This window comes from Oncorhynchus clarkii, chromosome 12, assembly GCF_045791955.1.
Source record: "Oncorhynchus clarkii lewisi isolate Uvic-CL-2024 chromosome 12, UVic_Ocla_1.0, whole genome shotgun sequence".
NCBI classification, from domain to species: Eukaryota; Metazoa; Chordata; class Actinopteri; order Salmoniformes; family Salmonidae; genus Oncorhynchus; species Oncorhynchus clarkii.
In genome coordinates, this window is record NC_092158.1 from 8,002,159 (window position 1) to 8,024,161 (window position 22,003).

The window sequence follows — 22,003 nt, forward strand, 5'->3', positions numbered from 1 at the left end:
TAAGATTCAGACCGAATGGAAAGTCAGCTAAATTTGTCTGAGATCAACTGTATACCAGCTTGCCAAATGGAGAAACACCTTATTCCCTATATAGTGCACTATTTTTGACCAAAGCCCATAAGCCCTATGGGCCCTGGTTAAATGTAGTGCATTAAATAGGGAATAGGGATTATCGTTTGATAGCTTATCAACTGGCAGCTTCATTAAATAATTACCCACAATACACCATTCTCAATGTCAACAGTGAAGAGGCGACTCCGGGATGCTGGCTTCTAGGCAGAGTTGCAAAGAAAAAGCCATATCTCAGACTGGCCAATAAAAATAAAAGATTAAGATGGGCAAAAGAACACAGACACTGGACAGAGGAATTCTTCCTAGTCGCCTCTTCACTGTTGACGTTGAGACTGGTGTTTTACAGGTACTATTTAATGAAGCTGCCAGTTGAGGACTTGTGAAGCATCTGTTTCTCAAACTAGACACTTTAATGTACTTGTCCTCTTGCTCAGTTGTGCACCGGGGCCTCCCACTCCTCTTTCTATTCTGGTTAGAGCCAGTTTGCGCTGTTCAGTGAAGGGAGTAGTACACAGCGTTGTACGAGATCTTCAGTTTCTTGGCAATTTCTCACATGGAATAGCCTTCATTTCTCAGAACAAGAATAGACTGATGAGTTCAGAAGAAAGTTTTTTTCTGGCCATTTTGAGCCTGTAATCGAACCCACAAATGTTGATGCTCCAGATACTCAACTAGTCTAAAGAAGGTCAGTTTTATTGCTTATTTAATCAGAACAACAGTTTTCAGCTGTGCTAACATAATTGCAAAAAGGGTTTTCTAATGATCAATTAGCCTTTTAAAATGGTAAACTTGGATAAGCTGACACAAGGTGCCATTGGAACACAGGAGTGATGGTTGCTGATAATGGGCCTCTGTACGACTATGTAGATATTTCATAAAAACATCTGACGTTTCCAGCTACAATAGTCATTTACAACATTAACAATGTCTACACTGTATTTCTGATCAATTTGATGTTATTTTAATGTACAATCAATGTGCTTTTCTTTGAAAAACAAGTACATTTCTAAGTGACCCCAACTTTTGAATGGCAGTATATATACAGTGCCTTGCAAAAGTATTCGGCCCCCTTGAACTTTGCGACCTTTTGCCACATTTCAGGCTTCAAACATAAAGATATAAAACTGTATTTTTTTGTGAAGAATCAACAACAAGTGGGACACAATCATGAAGTGGAACGACATTTATTGGATATTTCAAACTTTTTTAACAAATCAAAAACTGAAAAATTGGGCGTGCAAAATTATTCAGCCCCCTTAAGTTAATACTTTGTAGCGCCACCTTTTGCTGCGATTACAGCTGTAAGTCGCTTGGGGTATGTCTCTATCAGTTTTGCACATCGAGAGATGGACATTTTTTCCCATTCCTCCTTGCAAAACAGCTCGAGCTCAGTGAGGTTGGATGGAGAGCATTTGTGAACAGCAGTTTTCAGTTCTTTCCACAGATTCTCGATTGGATTCAGGTCTGGACTTTGACTTGGCCATTCTAACACCTGGATATGTTTATTTTTGAACCATTCCATTGTAGATTTTGCTTTATGTTTTGGATCATTGTCTTGTTGGAAGAAAAATCTCCGTCCCAGTCTCAGGTCTTTTGCAGACTCCATCAGGTTTTCTTCCAGAATGGTCCTGTATTTGGCTCCATCCATCTTCCCATCAATTTGAACCATCTTCCCTGTCCCTGCTGAAGAAAAGCAGGCCCAAACCATGATGCTGCCACCACCATGTTTGACAGTGGGGATGGTGTGTTCAGCTGTGTTGCTTTTAAGCCAAACATAACGTTTTGCATTGTTGCCAAAAAGTTCCATTTTGGTTTCATCTGACCAGAGAACCTTCTTCCACATGTTTGGTGTGTCTCCCAGGTGGCTTGTGGCAAACTTTAAACAACACTTTTATGGATATCTTTAAGAAATGGCTTTCTTCTTGCCACTTTTCCATAAAGGCCAGATTTGTGCAATATACGACTGATTGTTGTCCTATGGACAGAGTCTCCCACCTCAGCTGTAGATCTCTGCAGTTCATCCAGAGTGATCATGGGCCTCTTGGCTGCATCTCTGATCAGTCTTCTCCTTGTATGAGCTGAAAGTTTAGAGGGACGGCCAGGTCTTGGTAGATTTGCAGTGGTCTGATACTCCTTCCATTTCAATATTATCGCTTGCAAAGTGCTCCGTGGGATGTTTAAAGCTTGGGAAATCTTTTTGTAACCAAATCCGTCTTTAAACTTCTTCACAACAGTATCTCGGACCTGCCTGGTGTGTTCCTTGTTCTTCATGATGCTCTCTGCGCTTTTAACGGACCTCTGAGACTATCACAGTGCAGGTGCATTTATACGGAGACTTGATTACACACAGGTGGATTGTATTTATCATCATTAGTCATTTAGGTCAACATTGGATCATTCAGAGATCCTCACTGAACTTCTGGAGAGAGTTTGCTGCACTGAAAGTAAAGGGGCTGAATAATTTTGCACGCCCAATTTTTCAGTTTTTGATTTGTTAAAAAAGTTTTAAATATCCAATAAATGTCGTTCCACTTCATGATTGTGTCCCACTTGTTGTTGATTCTTCACAAAAAAATACAGTTTTATATCTTTATGTTTGAAGCCTGAAATGTGTCAAAAGGTCGCAAAGTTCAAGGGGGCCGAATACTTTCGCAAGGCACTGTATATATATATATATATATATATATATATATATCTTTGCCTGGCAATTCTCTCTACACATTCCGGGTGATGAAGATACAGTCAGTGGATAAACATTGGATAATGCTGCTAGCTGCCCTTAGCTATCTAGCCTAGCTAGCTAGTGGATGTCCTTAATGTGCTGCAGCTCTTAGCTCTCTAGCCTAGCTAGCTAGCGGATGGCCTTAATGTGCTGCTAGCTGCCCTTAGCTCTCCAGCCTAGCTAGCTAGCGGATGTCCTTAATGTGCTGTAGCTCTTAGCTCTCAAGCCTAACTAGCTAGCGGATGTCCTTAATGTGCTGCAGCTCTTAGCTCTCTAGCCTAGCTAGCTAGCGGATGTCCTTAATGTGCTGTAGCTCTTAGCTCTCTAGCCTAGCTAGCTAGCGGATGTCCTTAATGTGCTGCTAGATGCACTTAGCTCTCCAGCCTAGCTAGCTAGCGGACGTCCTTAATGTGCTGCTAGCTGCTCTTAGCTCTCTAGCCTAGCTAGCTAGCGGATGTCCTTAATGTGCTGCAGCTCTTAGCTCTCTAGCCTAGCTAGCTAGCGGATGTCCTTAATGTGCTGCTAGATGCCCTTAGCTCTCCAGCCTAGCTAGCTAGCGGACGTCCTTAATGTGCTGCTAGCTGCTCTTAGCTCTCTAGCCTAGCTAGCTAGCGGATGTCCTTAATGTGCTGCTAGCTGCCCTTAGCTCTCCAGCCTAGCTAGCTAGTGGATGTCCTTAATGTGCTGCTAGCTGCTCTTAGCTATCTAGCCTAGCTAGCTAGCGGATGTCCTTAATGTGCTGCTAGCTGCCCTTAGCTCTCCAGCCTAGCTAGCTAGCGGATGTCCTTAATGTGCTGCAGCTCTTAGCTCTCCAGCCTAGCTAGCTAGCGGATGTCCTTAATGTGCTGCAGCTCTTAGCTCTCCGGCCTAGCTAGCTGGCGGATGTCCTTAATGTGCTGCTGCTCTTAGCTCTCCGGCCTAGCTAGCTAACGGATGTCCTTAATGTGGGGCTGCTCAGAGATGATAGTGTCGGATAAAGAGATGAGACTGACTGGCAAACACTTCCTGCTAACAACAGACATGCAGACAGACACTTCTGGCTAACGACAGACAGGCAGACACTTCTGGCTAACAACAGACAGGCAGACAGACACTTCCTGCTTACAGACAGGCAGACAGACACTTCCTGCTAACAGACAGGCAGACACTTCTGGCTAACAACAGACAGGCAGACACTTCTGGCTAACAACAGACAGGCAGACAGACACTTCCTGCTAACAGACAGGCAGACAGACACTTCCTGCTAACAGACAGGCAGACAGACACTTCCTGCTAACAGACAGGCAGACAGACACGTCCTGCTAAGACAGGCAGACAGACACTTCCTGCTAACAGACAGGCAGACACTTCCTGCTGACAACAGACAAGCAGACACTTCCAGCTAACAAGACAGACACGTTCTGCTAACAACAGACAGAGATGTCATACTCTACATGTGCACTGCGAGTCTAAATGACATACTTTCATAGCATTCATCCCTCTCAGAGACTGCACAAAGGATAGATTGTGAGATTGTTTAAATGCATGCACGCACACACACGCACACTGACTGACACGCACACCGATTGACACAGACACAGACACAGAATTTCTCCTCTCTCTCTCTCTCTCTCTCTCTCTCTCTAATCAGCAGGATAAAGGTGGGAGTCTGGCAGCCTATCTAGGAATCACAGTGTCCACATAGTGATGATGACATCACCAGCCAGCGTCCAAAGGTCTGTAACCAGACTTATTTATTAGCCCTGTGAAACAACCAATCACAGTTCCTTTTCATCGACTTTTAGTGATGTCACTGTACTGATGAGGAAATAGTCTCAGAGGGATTTTGATCAAATAAAATAAAATCCTGCTCCTTCCTATAACCAAGTATGTAGCATTAGGGATGGACACACACAGACACACAGACACACACACACACGCACACACAACCTAGGATACGCTCAGACCCAAACGAATCAACAAGCACTTTTAGTTATGTGCTTTTCTACGACAACTGGTGACTCTTATTAATACTCCTCACTACTGCAGATACATATAGCACGGTATCAACCACATAGTCTTCAAACTGTTCAGCGTATCTTGGTTGCTTTAAGTACAATATGGCCGACAAATTTATCCTAAAACAAAATGACTAATCCAGTAAGATTCTGAAAAAGTTAAATAGTTTGATTGCTACTAAAACATCACACATCCAAAAGCATGGTGTTGGTTCAGTGCTTTTGTCTAGAGACAGAGAGGGGCTGCATGTGACCCAGTAAGTGAGTCTCTGTTTGGTTTAAGAAGAGAGCAGGGTCAATAAACATTGCCCTTTACACATCCAGTGTGTTGACAGCATCAAGATGAAGAAACAAAAAGTGGTACAGAGATCAACAGAGAGTCACTGTTGGATGGTTTGGCCGGTCAGACCTGGCTAGCAGATCATCATCATCATCAGCAGCAGCAGCAGCAGCATAGTTTAACTGGGGAGGAGAAATACTGCCATACTCGTTTTTCTGTTATCTAGACTGGAAAACAGACGTAAACGCACTGTGATAGTGGGACACATGTTGCTCAGTAAAACAGATCCTTATACCGTAGTTTACAACATTGGCGAATTTATCTTGAATCTCAAAGCCAGGTGAACTCATCATCTCACTGGATAATGTAGGACTGTCATGCACACTTCAACCTACCTCCTGACAAAAGAAACCAAAATATATATATATACTTTTCTAAACATCCTCTCATCATTTTAAACTGGTAAATGTCTGAGATAATAGTGTGTTTTCATCACAATGTTACTTACTATTAGCATAAGTAGGCCTACTTTAACTTTAAATGGCTTTAAACCACATATTAAAGACTATTATCCACAATTGGATTTCTCAAATCCAATATCACATTTAATCCAATACTGAATATACCCCAGTCTAATATTAATCCAATCTCAATCCATTAAGGCAAAAAAAGGATTTTCCCTCTAAATACACATCTAACTAATTACACATTACACTAGGTATATTTCTATCTGTCGAACATTACTACATGTTATTTTTTTGTTTCGTTTTTTTGACATACCATAGTTTTGGGTCCCTGTGCACAATGTTGTCAGTGTCTGACAATGCATCCCATTTGACCCAATCATGGCGTGCTCTCTACTGGTACCTGTAAGGGACACAGGGAAAAGGCTTGGTGTGGTGATCTGTTCTTTGTTTGTGTTTTTTTGTTGTAGCCCGCTGTCTGTTTACCCACTACATTAATTTACATACTGCATTTCTCCTTCCCGTTTTAAAATACCCATTATTAGGATACCACTTCAGTGTACGTCAGATAGAAACCACACGTTGTGCCTTTAGAAAGTATTCAGACCCTTTTTCTACATTTTGTTATGTTACAGCCTTATTCTAAAAATGGACTAAATTCACTTTTTTCCTCATCAATCAACACACAATACCCCATAACGACATCACAATACCTCATAATGACATCACAATACCCCATAACGACATCACAATACCCCATAATGACATCACAATACCCCATAACGACATCACAATACCCCATAACGACATCACAATACCCCATAACGACATCACAATACCCCATAATGACATCACAATACCCCATAACGACATCACAATACCCCATAACGACATCACAATACCCCATAACGACATCACAATACCCCATAGGGACATCACAATACCCCATAATGACATCACAATACCCTATAACGACAAAGCAAAAAACGTTTTTTTAGAATTGTTTGCAAAAATATGAAATATCACATTTACATAAGTATTCTCAGACCCTTTCAGTACTTTGCTGAAGCACCTTTGGCAGCGATTACAGCCTCCAGTCTTCTTGGGTATGACGGTACAAGCTTGGCACACCTGTATTTGGGGAGTTTCTCCCATTCTTCTCTGCAGACCGTCTCAAGATCTGTCAGGTTGGATGGGGAGCGTCGCTGCACAGCTAGTTCAGGTCTTTCCAGAGATGTTCGATCGGGTTCAAGTCCAGGCTCTGGCTGGGCCACTCAAGGACATTCAGAGACTTGTCCCGAATCCACTCCTGGCTGTGTGCTTAGGGTTGTTGTCCTGTTGGAAGGTGAACCTTCATCCCAGTCTGAGTTCCTGAGCACTTTGGAGCAGGTTTTCATCAAGGATCTCTCTGTACTTTGCTCCGTTCATCTTTCCCTCCAGCCTGACTAGTCTCCAACATCTCCCCAGCATGATATTGCTACGCTTCACCATAGGGATGGTGCCAGATTTCCTCCAGATGTGATGCTTGGCACTCAGGCCAAAGAGTTCAATCTTGGTTTCATCAGACCAGAGAATCTTGTTTTTTAATGGTCTGAGAGTCCTTTAGGTGCCTTTTGGCAAACTCCAAATGGGCTGACATCTGCCTTTTAATGAGGAGTGGCTTCCGTCTGGCCACTCTATCATAAAGGCCTGATTAGTGGAGTGCTGCAGAGATGGTTGTCCTTCTGGAAGGTTCTCCCATCTTCACAGAGGAACTCTGGAGCTCTGTCAGAGTGACCATCTGGTTCTTGGTCACCTCCCTGACCAAGGCCCTTCTCCCCCGATTGGTCAGTTTGGCCAGGAGGCCAGTTCTAGGAACAGTCTTGGTGGTTCCAAACTTCTTCCATTAAGAATGATGGAGGCCACTGTGTTCTTGGGGACCTTCAATGCTGCAGACATTTTTTGGTACCTTTCCCCTGATCTGTGACTCGACACAATTCTGTCTCAGATTACGGACAATTCCTTTCAACCTCATGGCTTGGTTTTTGCTCTGACATGCACTGTCAACTGTGGGACCGTATATAGACAGGTGTGTGCCTTTCCAAATCATGTCCAATCAATTGAATTTACCACAGGTAGACTCCAATCAAGTTGTAGAAACATCTCAAGGATTATCAATGGAAACAGGATGCACCTGAGCTCAATTTCAAGTCTCATAGGAAAGAATTTAAATACTTATGTAAATAAGGTATTTCTGTTTTTATTTTTAATACATTTGCCAAAATCTGTAAAAACCTGTTTTCGCTTTGTCATTATGGGGTATTGTGTTTAGATTGATGAATGAAAAAATATATATTATCAATTTTAGAATTAGGTTGTAGACTTATACACTGTATACTTCATTATTCAAAGTAGATTTAAAAATATATATATATAAATCAATAAAGCACATGATCATGTTGACTTTTAATTTATCAATCATTTCTGGATGAGTGCTCTCCTACAAACATCAAGGCTAACTGACAGTTAAGCCAAAACTAGAATAGCACACACACTGCCACTCTCAATTAATTTATGCCTGAAAAACCAGGAAAATCACATATAAAACATAGAATTTTAGGCTGCAATAAATAATAATCTCAGACACGTTTCAGTTCAGTTTTTCTCAAACCAAAGTGTGAAATCAACAGACAGGTTCAGTCTTTGGTCTGAGGCGGTTGATGTGGGTGTTGTGAGAGAGAGAGAGAGAGAGGGCAGCAGAGATACTGTCGCTCCAGTGCTGGGAAGAAGGTAAAACCCCGCCTGCGTCATCAGCTTTACTGGAACAGCTACCGTATCGGGTTCAACAGATCAATGCGAACTGGGTCCACACGTTTATGTTATTGTTGCCGGCATTAATGCCCTTTTAATCTTGTGGAGATTATCGCCATCGATCCACATCCATACTGCCTAACAGATTTGTTTGGGAAAAAGTGACAACTGCACAACGGACAGAATGGCAGGAGCGACAATAAACAAAATGTCCTGTGTGTTTTCGTTAGTTATGTTTCCCCCTTCTTCTTTGTTTTTACTGTGCCCAAGTACATCACATGAACATCATTTTCCTACAACGTAATTTCATGTAAAATGTGACATAGAATATTTGCTTTTTCCAATGGCCTATTTTAGCTTGGGTCTAATTTCACAGTGACGCCAGAGGAATATTGTGCGAAATACATTCGGTCTATATGGTTTTAATTTCACAAAAGAGGTGGAGGTATTGGAGTGTATTTTTCTATGTAGCAATGATTATAGTGTTAAAGATATTTCTCCCTAAATCGCTATAATTTCGACATCACAAACACCATAGTTAATTTTTAAAGATTTTCATAATTTTATTTTCGAAATAAAAGCAATATAGGCCTATGTTTTTTTTTTCTTTCGATCGTCTATAGTTAAGGATCCATTTATTATCCAATTTTTGTTTCTTATTTGTTTATAGGCCTATTAATTTGTTTATTTTGCATATAATTCCACTCATTCGTTAATTATGAATAGGCTTAATAACGTCTACCTGTTCAATCTCAACAGTCCAGAATTCTATCATGACGCTTGTCCTGTGTGATTTATTTATTTTGTCAAGTTATTTCAGCTGGACTGTAAACCGCATATCAATGACGTCGGCTCGGCTAGCTGTAACCGGGAATGTTGTCGGGTCCGTGGCAGGCACATGGAGATGTCAGCCAGGACCAGGACAGGCCTGATTACATGCAGCAGTGTGAGTGCCGGTGGAATAAGTTTGAGTCAAGTGTCACGTTTGATTTGACTACAACTAATAAAGCTGTGACAAGGCCATTTTCCCCGCTGAAACCAGGCAGAGAAAGGGCACCCGTTCAATTCTCTACCTAGGAGCTGTTGTATCAAATAATTAGTAGGCTATAGGCCTATGACCAACAGCTACTGCAACGGTGGTTATTGCCTAAATACCTATTGACTATTCATTGACTATTAATAAACCTATATTTATGTAGGCCTACTTGACATAAACTGACTAATTGGAGAGAAAAACATTACGCATTTACAAACACATTTTTTTTTTTACATAATCTTATGATTTATCATTTTCAATCCGTGATATTTATAGACGTAATTGTTCTATTACACCCGCTGAATCTGCACAACGAACGGCGAACAAAAGCCTCGCGCCCTGCTCCACGTTTTGCCTAACTGGTTAACCCACGACAAGGTGACGTTTTGTGCTCGAGCTGTGGGTTACGCCGAGATTTATATCAATAATTCATTGAGCCGCGCGCTCTGCAGCTTCTGTTCTTCTTTTCAATTCCCTGGCTGCTGCCTCGCACCGAGCCGATCACATAATACCTTCCCCCAAAAGCCCTGAGCTGCCTGGCCGCAGAGTTACCGCCTTCTGTAAACGAATGATGCTGCTGCAGGGAAGAAGGGAAGTCTGCAAAGCCTTTCCCCTATATCATTTAAGGCTAACCAATGGTATAATATTTGTTGATGTTGTCATGGTGTCTATTGTGTTTACAATCGCTCCATTAACTCCTGTGAATATTAAAACGGCCTTCAACGTTCGCTGCATGAAGTCATGGCATTTAACTGATCGCGGAAGGAAAATATGTGACAGATGACGATATGGAGCAACCTAATATCTTTCCATTCGTACAATATTAGTCATTGCATTATAGCCTCTTCAAAAATGTCCCTATTGTTGTTCTAATCACTACAATACGTATTGTATCTATAAATGACATCTGATGGTGTAGTTGTTTTGTTCGTACAGTTTTTTAGCAGGCTGCAATTTTGAATCGTATCCTTTTAGAAAATGCGCAGAATTTGAAATATTGATCCACTATTCGCAGCTGGTCTGGTCTTCCTTTCCAAACCTCATCTCCATCAGGCAACATCCCCCCTCGATTTAGTCAAAACAGTCAACTTTCCACACTATACTTACGCACATAAATATGCAGCCTGTACGCCTGTAATAGTTTACATTTAGGATAGTCCATATTGAGTTATTAATCTATGAAAAATACATTGCCATTACTAATAGGCAATATTTGTTTGCTTAAAATTACTAGTGTATTAATTGAATGTACAGTGTATTTAAACACTATTTTTTTTTGTACGATTGTGAGAAGAGTGAACTAAAAGAAAAGAGGAAACCTCAGTAAATGCAATCCACAATCAATTCTGAAAGGGAACCGACTACAGAGAGGGTACATTTGTTCGCTTGGACGGAACAAAAGAAAGCCCGTCGCGTCGTTCCACGTGTTCTCGCTAGAGGGTGCACCAGCCTTACTATAAGGCTACCATGCATGTATTTACCCGCTTTTCAACGCATCCCAGGCTTTGATTGGAAAAACCTCATCACAATCAACAGCATTCTCTGTCAGTCTGTCTGTCTGTCTCTGTCCCTTTCTCTCTCCTCAATGAGGGCTTTGACACACAGAACAAGTCATAGCAATGTATTTGCACAATATTCCGTAGGCTGCATTAATAGCCTGCCTACTCCAGGTGTAAATATGTCTATTCAATAAAAATACAATTGTATATATATATAGAAACACCCACACACACTATATATATATATATATATATATATATATATATATATATATATATATATATATGTGTGTGTGTGTATACATATATATGTGTATAAAGAATTGAAAGGCCTCCCCCATAAAAACAAACGGCAAAATTGTGTATAATTATTATATTTTTCAGGGGATTTTCAAATTAGGTGCTGGTGCTGTTTTTCAGTGCTGCACATTTTAAAAAATGTGTGTCCAATCTATCTGCTTATAATAATTTAATATCGACATTAAAATAAAGCCACACATGACATTTCATCAGAAGAACTTGCTCATCACTAAAAGAGAATTCCCCCCCCCCCCCCCCCCGACCCCCAATGTAGGCCTATACGCTAGAATATCATAGCATAAATAGCCTATTATTACATGGATAAATAATATTAGAGAGAAATCATTTGACCTTGTCATTGATATCGAGAATTGATTTGATTTTGATTTGATTTTTTGGGATCATCGTTATTATGGATCACTAATAACAATACTACTACTTTAATTTGAAATAAATGTAATTTATCTAGCCTACTCAGCAGTGAGAGGTATAGATAGATAGATAGATAGATAGATAGATAGATAGATAGATAGATAGATAGATAGATAGATAGATAGATAGATAGATAGATAGATACTGAACTGTGTTTTATTGCAGGGCTATAGCCTGACTACAAGCAGAGAGGCAGGCAGACAGACAACAAACATCAGCAGAGACGGGTCGGTTTTATTGAGGATACCTTGTCTTACCTGCAAGCCGTAGGGCTGACATCCTCTGAAACTCGGGTTCCTGCAGCCACTTCCACATCCTTCGAAAGGTCTCCCTTCCAGATTTAAGTTTACTCCAAGGTTTGGGGTTTCTTAAGAGGTCTGAAAGGGTGCCTTGCGAGCGACACAGCACCCTCTGAGCGAATATAGCCTGGGGGATGCTATACCGCTTCAGTTCAGCTGTGATCCTTTGCGCCACTTCTTTGGTGTTGATCTCTTCAAGCTGCCCCGAGTTGTTACCTGGTTGTCCCGAGGAGGAGGGCGGTCTGTCCCGGTTGGAAGCCAACACAGGCCCGTGGGATTGAGAGTGGCCCGGGTGCCCGGTGTGGTGCATCCCGTTCAAATGCGGCATCATACCTGCCGTGGGGCCACCGAGGCCTCGTGAGAGGTGTTGATCACCCCTGGACAGCATGGCAGTGTGGGCATCGAAGTTGGAGCTTAGCATCTTGTCGTGCCCATGAGTGCCATAGTTATGGAGGTTTTGCTGTGTATTATGAAGAGAACCCAAGCCATTGCCAAGAGGGCTGCTGGCCAGGGGGGATAAACTCTGACCCATCCCGGTCATGTCCTTATGATAGTGACTGTAGAGGTTGTTCATTGCTGGTAAACCCCTCTCGTCCCGCATCAGCGTGAAACTCCCGCTTACGTTCCCAGAGAGACGCTGGTGGTGATGGTGATGGTGATGGTGATGCGGATGGTGGAATTTGTCCGAAACGGTTGAAATGGGGGGTAACGGTTGAAGTGGAGTTAACGTGGTGTATGTGCCGTTCATACCCATCCCCGGTGGGGATGTATCACACGGCATGCTCATAGCGTGATGGAGCGGATGCGATAATTCTGGTCGGTACTCTCCGGCTCCGTCCAGAATCGTTGCCATGCTGGACACCATGGCGGACCGCGACGACGCAGCAGCCAGATCCTGATGTAACCGCAAAGAAGCCCCCGCGTTCCGGTTGTGATGGGGGCTGTGGCTGTTCATCAAGTCCTGGTCATGGCTCAGTCCGCCATGCAGATTGCCAATGCTGTCCATTGTCATCTCTGGGTTCATGGCGTAGGCATCCAGATCCTTGGCCAGGCATCGATAGGCGTTATAAGCAGTCTTCATTCAGCCCTCATTCAGTCCATTGATCTAGTTTATGTTTTGTGCCGGGATGGGTATTTCCTTCGTTTTGTTTTCTCTAAGGCCTCTCGTTTTGTTTTTTTTGTTGTTTTTTACATTTAAAAACAATTCCGCTCTCTATCAGACGGGCCAGTGCTGAGTCTACCTAGATCCATGTCCGAGCCTCTCCTCCTCCTACGTATTATGTTTAGGCAAGAGGAGCTGTCCAGGATGGGCTTGCTGAACGAACAGCCTAACACGCTGGCGGGGGAGGGGACTCACTGTTACGGACGGCTGATCTGACCACCCAGAGTCGCTACTTGGTTCAAACAAAGGCATTTCATTGGCTGCTTCTCCCATATTATTTTTTTTTACGCGTAGAGCAAGTCAGATATAAAGGGTGGTAGAGATTTATACGCGTCTCTTGCATCTGGAGTCTGTCAGAAAGTATAAATGTCTTCTCAACTTCCTCTGCTGTAATAGTTTAACAAGACACACTTTTCAGTGAGAGACTTTATTGATAGCATGGGTTAAATAGGTATATGGTCAACATTGGGCCATACTTATTTGATTGTTTTTTTTGCATAGGCCTACAAGAACATACTGGCTACCGACCAGTGGGTGCATAATTAGATTAATACATGATTAAATTATTTGGATATTCATGTAAGTCTGTGGCGCTTATATTTGTCAATTTTCATGTGTTTTTGGCATACCCCAACGCCCCCTTAGAGTGAGGTCATGGCATGTCGTTATAAAAACCCAATTAGCGTTAAGTGCCTTGTCAGCTGGGGGATTCGAACTAGCAACCTTTCGGTTACTGGCCTAATACGCTAAATACTAGGCTACCGGTTGTCACCGGAGGTTGCTTTTTGTGGTGTTTCAAATTGTAACGTTACGTGCGCAGTAAAATGCATTTCTTTCAAGTTCGAAAACCAACCATGCATTAATCTATATCAATGTACTACTAAAAAAACACAAGGACAATTTAGGTTAGGCCTATATAAATAAACAAATACGTAATATTTGTAGAGCTATAGTCATCATCATGTCCACATTCCTCCTGTTTTGCCAATTTTACCAAATATATAGGTGAGCAAAACAACACAGCAAGTGCAAAGTTACGATTTTTACCATCATTTAACTAGGCAAGTCAGTTAACAAAATCTTATTTACAATGAAGGCCTAGGAACAGTGGGTTAACTGCTTTGCTCAGAGGCAGAACGACAGACGTGTTACCTTGTTATCTCAGGTATTCGATCTTGCAACTAGCCCAACGCTCTAACCACTAGGTTACCTGCTGCCCTCTTTAGCAAGAGTAACATGCTCAAACAAAGTGCAGATAGCCTTCAATCACTGAAAACTAGACCAAATGATTTCTCTCTCTCTCTCTCTCTCTCTCTCTCTCTCTCTGAAGTAGATCTGAGTCAGAAATATAACAATTATAATCTTTTTCAGGATATATGAGTTGTGTTATTCAAATCTGAATTCATCCTGTATGATACATTATCTCTCTCCCACTTCCCATGTGCTCTCTTCTCGACCATAACCAGATTTCTCAAAATCCCTATTCTCCAGATTAACCTATATCCCTATTCTCCAGATTAACCTACAACCCTGTTCTCCAGATTAACTTTACATCCCTATTCTCCAGATTAACTTTACATCCCTATTCTCCAGATGAACCTACATCCCTATTCTCCAGATTAACCCTACATCCCTATTCTCCAGATTAAACCTACATCCCTATTCTCCAGATTAAACCTATATCCCTATTCTCCAGATTAACCCTACATCCCTATTCTCCAGATTAACCTACATCCCTATTCTCCAGATTAACCCTACATCCCTATTCTCCAGATTAACTTTACATCCCTATTCTCCAGATTAACCTACAACCCTATTCTCCAGATTAACTTTACATCCCTATTCTCCAGATTAACTTTACATCCCTATTCTCCAGATTAACCTACATCCCTATTCTCCAGATTAACCTACATCCCTATTCTCCAGATTAACCTACATCCCTATTCTCCAGATTAACCCTACATCCCTATTCTCCAGATTAACCCTACATCCCTATTCTCCAGATTAACCTACATCCCTATTCTCCAGATTAACCTACATCCCTATTCTCCAGATTAACCCTACATCCCTATTCTCCAGATTAACCCTACATCCCTATTCTCCAGATTAACCTACATCCCTATTCTCCAGATTAACCCTACATCCCTATTCTCCAGATTAACTTTACATCCCTATTATCCAGATTAACCTACAACCCTATTCTCCAGATTAACTTTACATCCCTATTCTCCAGATTAACTTTACATCCCTATTCTCCAGATTAACCTACAACCATATTCTCCAGATTAACCTACATCCCTATTCTCCAGATTAACTTTACATCCCTATTCTCCAGATTAACCTACAACCCTATTCTCCAGATTAACCTACATCCCTATTCTCCAGATTAACTTTACATCCCTATTCTCCAGATTAACCCTACATCCCTATTCTCCAGATTAACTTTACATCCCTATTCTCCAGATTAACCTACATCCCTATTCTCCAGATTAACCTACATCCCTATTCTCCACACCTTTGTATCTTTGGTCTTTTGAAGCAGCAGTTGTACCACTCAGTGTGATGTCTAAATTCATATTACTACCCCGTTTGTAAAAATACATAAAAAAATGAAAATGGCTTACTTGCTGTCTCAAATGATAGTCGCCTGACAGTTGCCCTCCTTGAAGCAGGGCTGTTTAATAAACAGAATTGTCTCCTTGAGCCAACACTCTTACGGTACAAATGTCAATAGCAGAGCAATGTTTTTGAAACAGCTGAAATGTATAGATATTTAGCTATTAGATATTGTCCTAATATTTATTGACTTGTTTTATTTCGTTTTACCATTCTGAAATTGTAGCAGTAGTTGTCAATTGCACTGAGCCACTTGAAACAATAGAAGCCACTAAAAAACCCACCACTAAAAACATGTAGATCATACAGGATATATATTTTGAATTTCTAACATTGTGTGATGATTTCAGAGGCGACACCACATGTCCCAGATAAGTGTGGGGAAAATTGTTTTCCTGGGGCCAAGAGTTTTTCCTGATCTGGTAGTACGCTAACCTAACCAACTCCGGACCCTAGTTGTAGCATATGTCATAGTAATAAATCAGCTATAAACATGGTCTATGGTCTATGATGGGACCAGATTCATTATCTAATCAGATCAACTCCTAGAACAACTTGTAGAACAACTCCTAGAACTACTCCTGGAACAACTCCTAGAACAACTCCTAGAACAACTTCTGGAACAACTCCTAGAACAACTCCTGGAACAACTCCTGGAACAACTCCTAGAACAACTCCTGGAACAACTCCTGGAACAACTCCTAGAACAACTCCTGGCTCAGGGAGGATGAGAACATTTAAACCTTTTACACAGAAAGAGACAACAACTGCGATTGGACAAAAACTAAAACAGGGCTGAACTGGCTGTATGCAGGATTGTGTAACAGTATAACTTTAGTCTGTCCCCTCGCCCCGTCCCCTCGCTCGAACCAGGGACCCTCTGCACAAAAGCCGCGGCCCTTGCAGAGCAAGGGGAACAACTACTTCAAGGTCTCCGAGCAAGTGACGTCACCGATTGAAACGCTATTAGTGCGCACCACTGCTAACTAAACTAGCCATTTCACATCGGTTACAGTTTCATCGTGAAGGCCTTTTGCATCTGTAATTTAAAAACTACCTCACAGTATATCATCACTATGGTATTGATTGATTAATTTCAGTCGATCATCTTGGATTAAAACGGTTTAGGCAGCCTAACCACCTGAAGTTTGAATATAAACCAAATTCTATCAGTCACATTTTCTCAGAACACAAATAAATGGGCCAAATTTAGGTTATAAATGCATAGCTTTCCCCTGGCCCAGATGGGATCAGAGGCTGCTCTAGGCTACCTGTGGTTGTCGTCAGTAGGCTGCTCTAGGCTAGCTGTGGTTGTCCTCAGTAGGCTGCTCTAGGCCACCTGTGGTTGTAATTAGTAGGCTGCTCTAGGCTACCTGTGGTTGTCATCAGCTCTAGGCTACCTGTGGTTGTCGTCAGTAGGCTGCTCTAGGCTACCTGTGGTTGTTATCAGTTGGCTGCTCTAGGCTACCTGTGGTTGTCGTCAGTAGGCTGCTCTAGGCTACCTGTGGTTGTCATCAGTAGACTGCTCTAGGCTACCTGTGGTTGTTGACAGTAAGCTGCTCTAGGCTACCTGTGGTTGTTATCAGTAGGCTGCTCTAGGCCACCTGTGGTTGTCCCCAGTAGGCTGCTCTAGGCTACCTGTGGTTGTTATCAGTAGGCTGCTCTAGGCTACCTGTGGTTGTCATCAGTAGGCTACTCTAGGCTACCTGCTCCTGTGGTTGTCATTAGTAGGCTGCTCTAGGCTACCTGTGGTTGTTATCAGTAGGCTACTCCAGGCTACCTGCAGCTGTGGTTGTCATCAGTAGGCTGCATTAGGCTACCTGCAGCTGTGGTTGTCATCAGTAGGCTGCTCTAGGCTACCTGTGGTTGTCCTCAGTAGGCTCTTCTAGGCTACCTGTGGTTGTTATCAGTAGGCTGCTCTAGGCTACCTGTGGTTGTCATCAGTAGGCTGCTCTAGGCTACCTGTGGTTGTCGTCAGTAGGCTGCTCTAGGCTACCTGTGGTTGTCATCAGTAGGCTGCTCTAGGCTACCTGTGGTTGTCGTCAGTAGGCTGCTCTAGGCTACCTGTGGTTGTCGTCAGTAGGCTGCTCTAGGCTACCTGTGGTTGTCGTCAGTAGGCTGCTCTAGGCTACCTGTGGTTGTCATCAGTAGGGCTGCTCTAGGCTACCTGTGGTTGTCATCAGTAGGCTGCTCTAGGCTACCTGTGGTTGTCGTCAGTAGGCTGCTCTAGGCTACCTGTGGTTGTTGTCAGTAGGCTGCTCTAGGCTACCTGTGGTTGTCATCAGTAGGCTGCTCTAGGCTACCTGTGGTTGTCGTCAGTAGGCTGCTCTAGGCAACCTGTGGTTGTCATCAGTAGGCTGCTCTAGGCTACCTGTGGTTGTCGTCAGTAGGCTGCTCTAGGCTACCTGTGGTTGACGTCAGTAGGCTGCTCTAGGCTACCTGTGGTTGTCGTCAGTAGGCTACTCTAGGCTACCTGTGGTTGTCATCAGTAGGCTGCTATAGGCTACCTGTGGTTGTCGTCAGTAGGCTGCTCTAGGCTACCTGTGGTTGTCGTCAGTAGGCTGCTCTAGGCTACCTGTGGTTGTCGTCAGTAGGCTGCTCTAGGCTACCTGTGGTTGTCATCAGTAGACTGCTCTAGGCTACCTGTGGTTGTCCCCAGTAGGCTGCTCTAGGCTACCTGTGGTTGTCATCAGTAGGCTGCTCTAGGCTACCTGTGGTTGTTATCAGTAGGCTGCTCTAGGCTACCTGTGGTTGTTATCAGTAGGCTGCTCTAGGCTACCTGTGGTTGTCGTCAGCTCTAGGCTACCTGTGGTTGTCGTCAGTAGACTGCTCTAGGCTACCTGTGGTTGTCGTCAGTAGGCTGCTCTAGGCTACCTGTGGTTGTCATAAGTAGGCTGCTCTAGGCTACCTGTGGTTGTCCTCAGTAGGCTACTCTAGGCTACCTGTGGTTGTCATCAGTAGGCTGCTCTAGGCTACCTTTGGTTGTCATCAGTAGGCTGCTCTAGGCTACCTGTGGTTGTTATTAGTAGGCTGCTCTAGGCTACCTGTGGTTGTCATCAGTAGGCTACTCTAGGCTACCTGTGGTTGTCATCAGTAGGCTACTCTAGGCTGCCTTTGGTTGTCATCAGTAGGCTGCTTTAGGCTACCTGTGGTTGTTATTAGTAGGCTGCTCTAGGCTACCTGTGGTTGTTGTCAGTAGGCTGCTCTAGGCTACCTGTGGTTGTTATCAGTAGGCTGCTCTAGGCTACCTGTGGTTGTCATCAGTAGGCTGCTCTAGGCTACCTGTGGTTGTCATCAGTAGGCTGCTCTAGGCTACCTGTGGTTGTTATTAGTATGCTGCTCTAGGCTACCTGTGGTTGTTATTAGTATGCTGCTCTAGGCTACCTGTGGTTGTTATCAGTAGGCTGCTCTAGGCTACCTGTGGTTGTCGTCAGTAAGCTGCTCTAGGCTACCTGTGGTTGTTATTAGTAGGCTGCTCTAGGCTACCTGTGGTTGTCATCAGTAAGCTGCTCTAGGCTACCTGTGGTTGTTATCAGTAGGCTGCTCTAGGCTACCTGTGGTTGTCATCAGTAGGCTGCTCTAGGCTACCTGTGGTTGTCGTCAGTAGGCTGCTCTAGGCTACCTGTGGTTGTCATCAGTAGGCTGCTCTAGGCTACCTGTGGTTGTCGTCAGTAGGCTGCTCTAGGCTACCTGTGGTTGTCGTCAGTAGGCTGCTCTAGGCTACCTGTGGTTGTCGTCAGTAGGCTGCTCTAGGCTACCTGTGGTTGTCGTCAGTAGGCTGCTCTAGGCTACCTGTGGTTGTCGTCAGTAGGCTGCTCTAGGCTACCTGTGGTTGTTATTAGTAGGCTGCAGTTGATCAGACGGCAGAACGTTGACAAATCCTTTTTGGTGGTGGGTATAGCTTCCATATGAAACAGCCTGATCCGCAAATCCGCAGTGAATTCACTTATACCCACATTTTCCCTTACAATTTGCTTTTACCACATATGATGATTTGTATGAAATTGATAAAAAAAAATACATGAAGTCTGGTTTGTTGTAATGTTGTACAGTGGGTCTATAATACTTTAATATTCATATGAGAGGGTTAATCGTTCATTTGTTATAGGCTAATGCTACTTGATGAAGACATGCTGTTAGGAACTCTGCGCTTCTTTTTTTTTTGAAGCTAAAGAGTGTAGAAAAGTATCCCTTCAATTTTCTGAACATGCTTGTTAATTGTTGCATTATTCATGAGTGTAATGTGGTTGGATTATTCAACAGTATAATGTGTTTTAGAATAAAAGTTTACGTCATTCTTCAATAGTTTGTGCTTACCGGCTAGTGGCTACTGTTTACTATTTACCGTCAATTTGACTTGCGGACAACAACAACAAAAATCCACAACGAAAGGTAAGGCAAGGTTTTAATGTGAATTGAAAAGTAGAAATCTCTTTCGCCACTCCGCTGCTCAGACTCTCGTTCATATCTCCATTCGGGGACACAGTAATGCCAGTGAAACTGCATCACAAAGAAACAGCATTGGTCACATTTGGTTTGAACAGAACAGCTTTAAAAGTAACAGATTTCTCGGGAGCCGCCGGTTGCTTTGGGTCGGGAGGCTGATATTTTCTTTGGACGTGGCACAGATGTTACTTTTGTTTAAAGACACTGTAATTAAGGAAGAAGGACAGAAGTCTGAAAAAGCGTGACCTATTTCTCTTTTGATCAGCTGTCAAAGGAGGAGCAGGGGGTCCTTTCAAGCATGGGTCTCTTCATAAACTTTCAGCTGGCAACAGACGAGACCACAAATTGGGAGAACAACCGTATTGTAGGCTACCTGTGGGGCTCCCCCCCCCCCCTGCTCGTTGGTCGTTTGGACAGCGCGCGAACCCACTGCACTGAGACAATTACCGTTCCAAGGATATTATGATAGAATGATGAACGAACATTTAGGCTTCCTTTGCTTTCACATCTCTTTTGAGAGGCATTTTTTTTTGGTATAATTTCCATGTTGGGACTCCCAATCTAGGTGACGCGTCAAAAACACTTACTGCTGGAAATGGCTTAGAGTAGTCAACAAATCAATGTAGCCTATTCCAAAATGAGGCCGAGTCAACATGGTTTCTAAACTATAGGTATATCTGTCCCTTGTAAGGCTATGCCCGATTAGCCTATATTATTTTACATTTTTGGGGGGGACATAGAAAAATGGGTTGTGTGGTGACTACTTTGTACAGTAAAGTACATAATCTACAAATCACAATACTAAACTAATTGGAGTTCATTGTAAACATCTCTCTGTGTAAACTAGGCCAGTAACATTTGTAGACTCGGTCTATATTAATGTAATAGCCCCGAAAGATGTTATTTTTCAATCATTAAATCACACGTTTCCCAAGACATTCTGCTAAATTAATAATGATTACGATTATCATATAAAAACTGTATAATTGTATATTTTAAGTAGCCTAATATAATCTTATAGGCCTATACAGTAAGAGACACACAATCAAATCTAGCAGAAAACGAGATATTTGCAAAATATCGTTGGCCACAAATTCAAAATCCAATCACCCCTCATAAATGTATCTGAAAGTCTAAAATCAGAATAATATGTATCACTAATAAAACACTATGTGCAAGTCCCTCTGAGCATGATACTTTCTAAACCAAATGGAACGGTAATGTCCAAAAGATAAGCCTGAATAACTCTGGGTCGATCAGGACATTTTTTTTCTTCTTATTTTACTTCTTTCATTTTTTTTTGTTTGTCCGGGTCTCTCTCTCCTGCCATCTGCTCGGCAAATGCAGTAGTCGAGTATTGATTAGTATCATTGTGCTACAGAGCCCATTCTAATCTATACCGTTAGTGGCAATCCGTTGGCGATTTACATTGCATCTGTTCATACGCTACTATAGCTAGCGATGTGAGTCCATGACCTAGCCCTGTCTACCCCTGGTCACTGTTTCTGAAGCCGTTAGGTAAGTGTCCCACATTCATTTGTGTTAAATGAAGTTGTTTTTTTTGTCATCGTATCTGTGGAATAAACATGTAATGAGCAGCTCTGAAAATGTAGTGTTTAGAACAGGGCGGCTTCAGTAGGCTTGTGACCGGAAGAGAAATAGAGCGGTAAGCAGAGGTTCTCTTTAGAGTGCTGCCTTGACTGACTGGCCGGGAGATACGCACATGCAGCTCTCTATTGGCTATGCAGAAGTATGCGATTAATCCTAATGTGTGTGCTCGAAATGTGTGACGATCCAAGTTGATATTCAAAAACTATTTGTTTCAATTTAAAGTAATTGTAAATTGTATACCAAAGAAAATGGAGAAATTACTTAATTTGAATGGCTT

At 42.6% G+C, this 22,003-nt stretch overlaps 1 protein-coding gene and 1 long non-coding RNA gene across 4 annotated transcripts in view; one reads left to right on the top strand and one right to left on the bottom strand.

Moving 5' to 3' along the window:
- Positions 1-13,172, bottom strand: part of LOC139422669 (one cut homeobox 2) — a 31,672-nt gene extending 18,500 nt beyond the window's left edge. Inside the window, exons 1-3 of one of the 3 annotated variants that reach the window (XM_071173850.1) lie at positions 11,850-13,144; positions 5,852-5,938; positions 5,268-5,298 (exon numbers count right to left, since the gene is read on the bottom strand). In XM_071173850.1, coding sequence (XP_071029951.1) covers positions 5,294-5,298; positions 5,852-5,938; positions 11,850-12,972 — 1,215 coding nt within the window. In that variant the 5' untranslated portion in view covers positions 12,973-13,144 and the 3' untranslated portion in view covers positions 5,268-5,293. Of the gene's footprint in view, positions 1-5,267; positions 5,299-5,851; positions 5,939-11,839 lie in introns of those variants that run through there. The other 2 variants (XM_071173849.1, XM_071173851.1) reach the window with 2 other exon arrangements.
- LOC139422672 (uncharacterized) overlaps positions 1-22,003 on the top strand; it is a 1,300,889-nt gene that overhangs the window by 1,051,690 nt on the left and 227,196 nt on the right. The gene's annotated exons all lie outside the window — the stretch shown is intronic.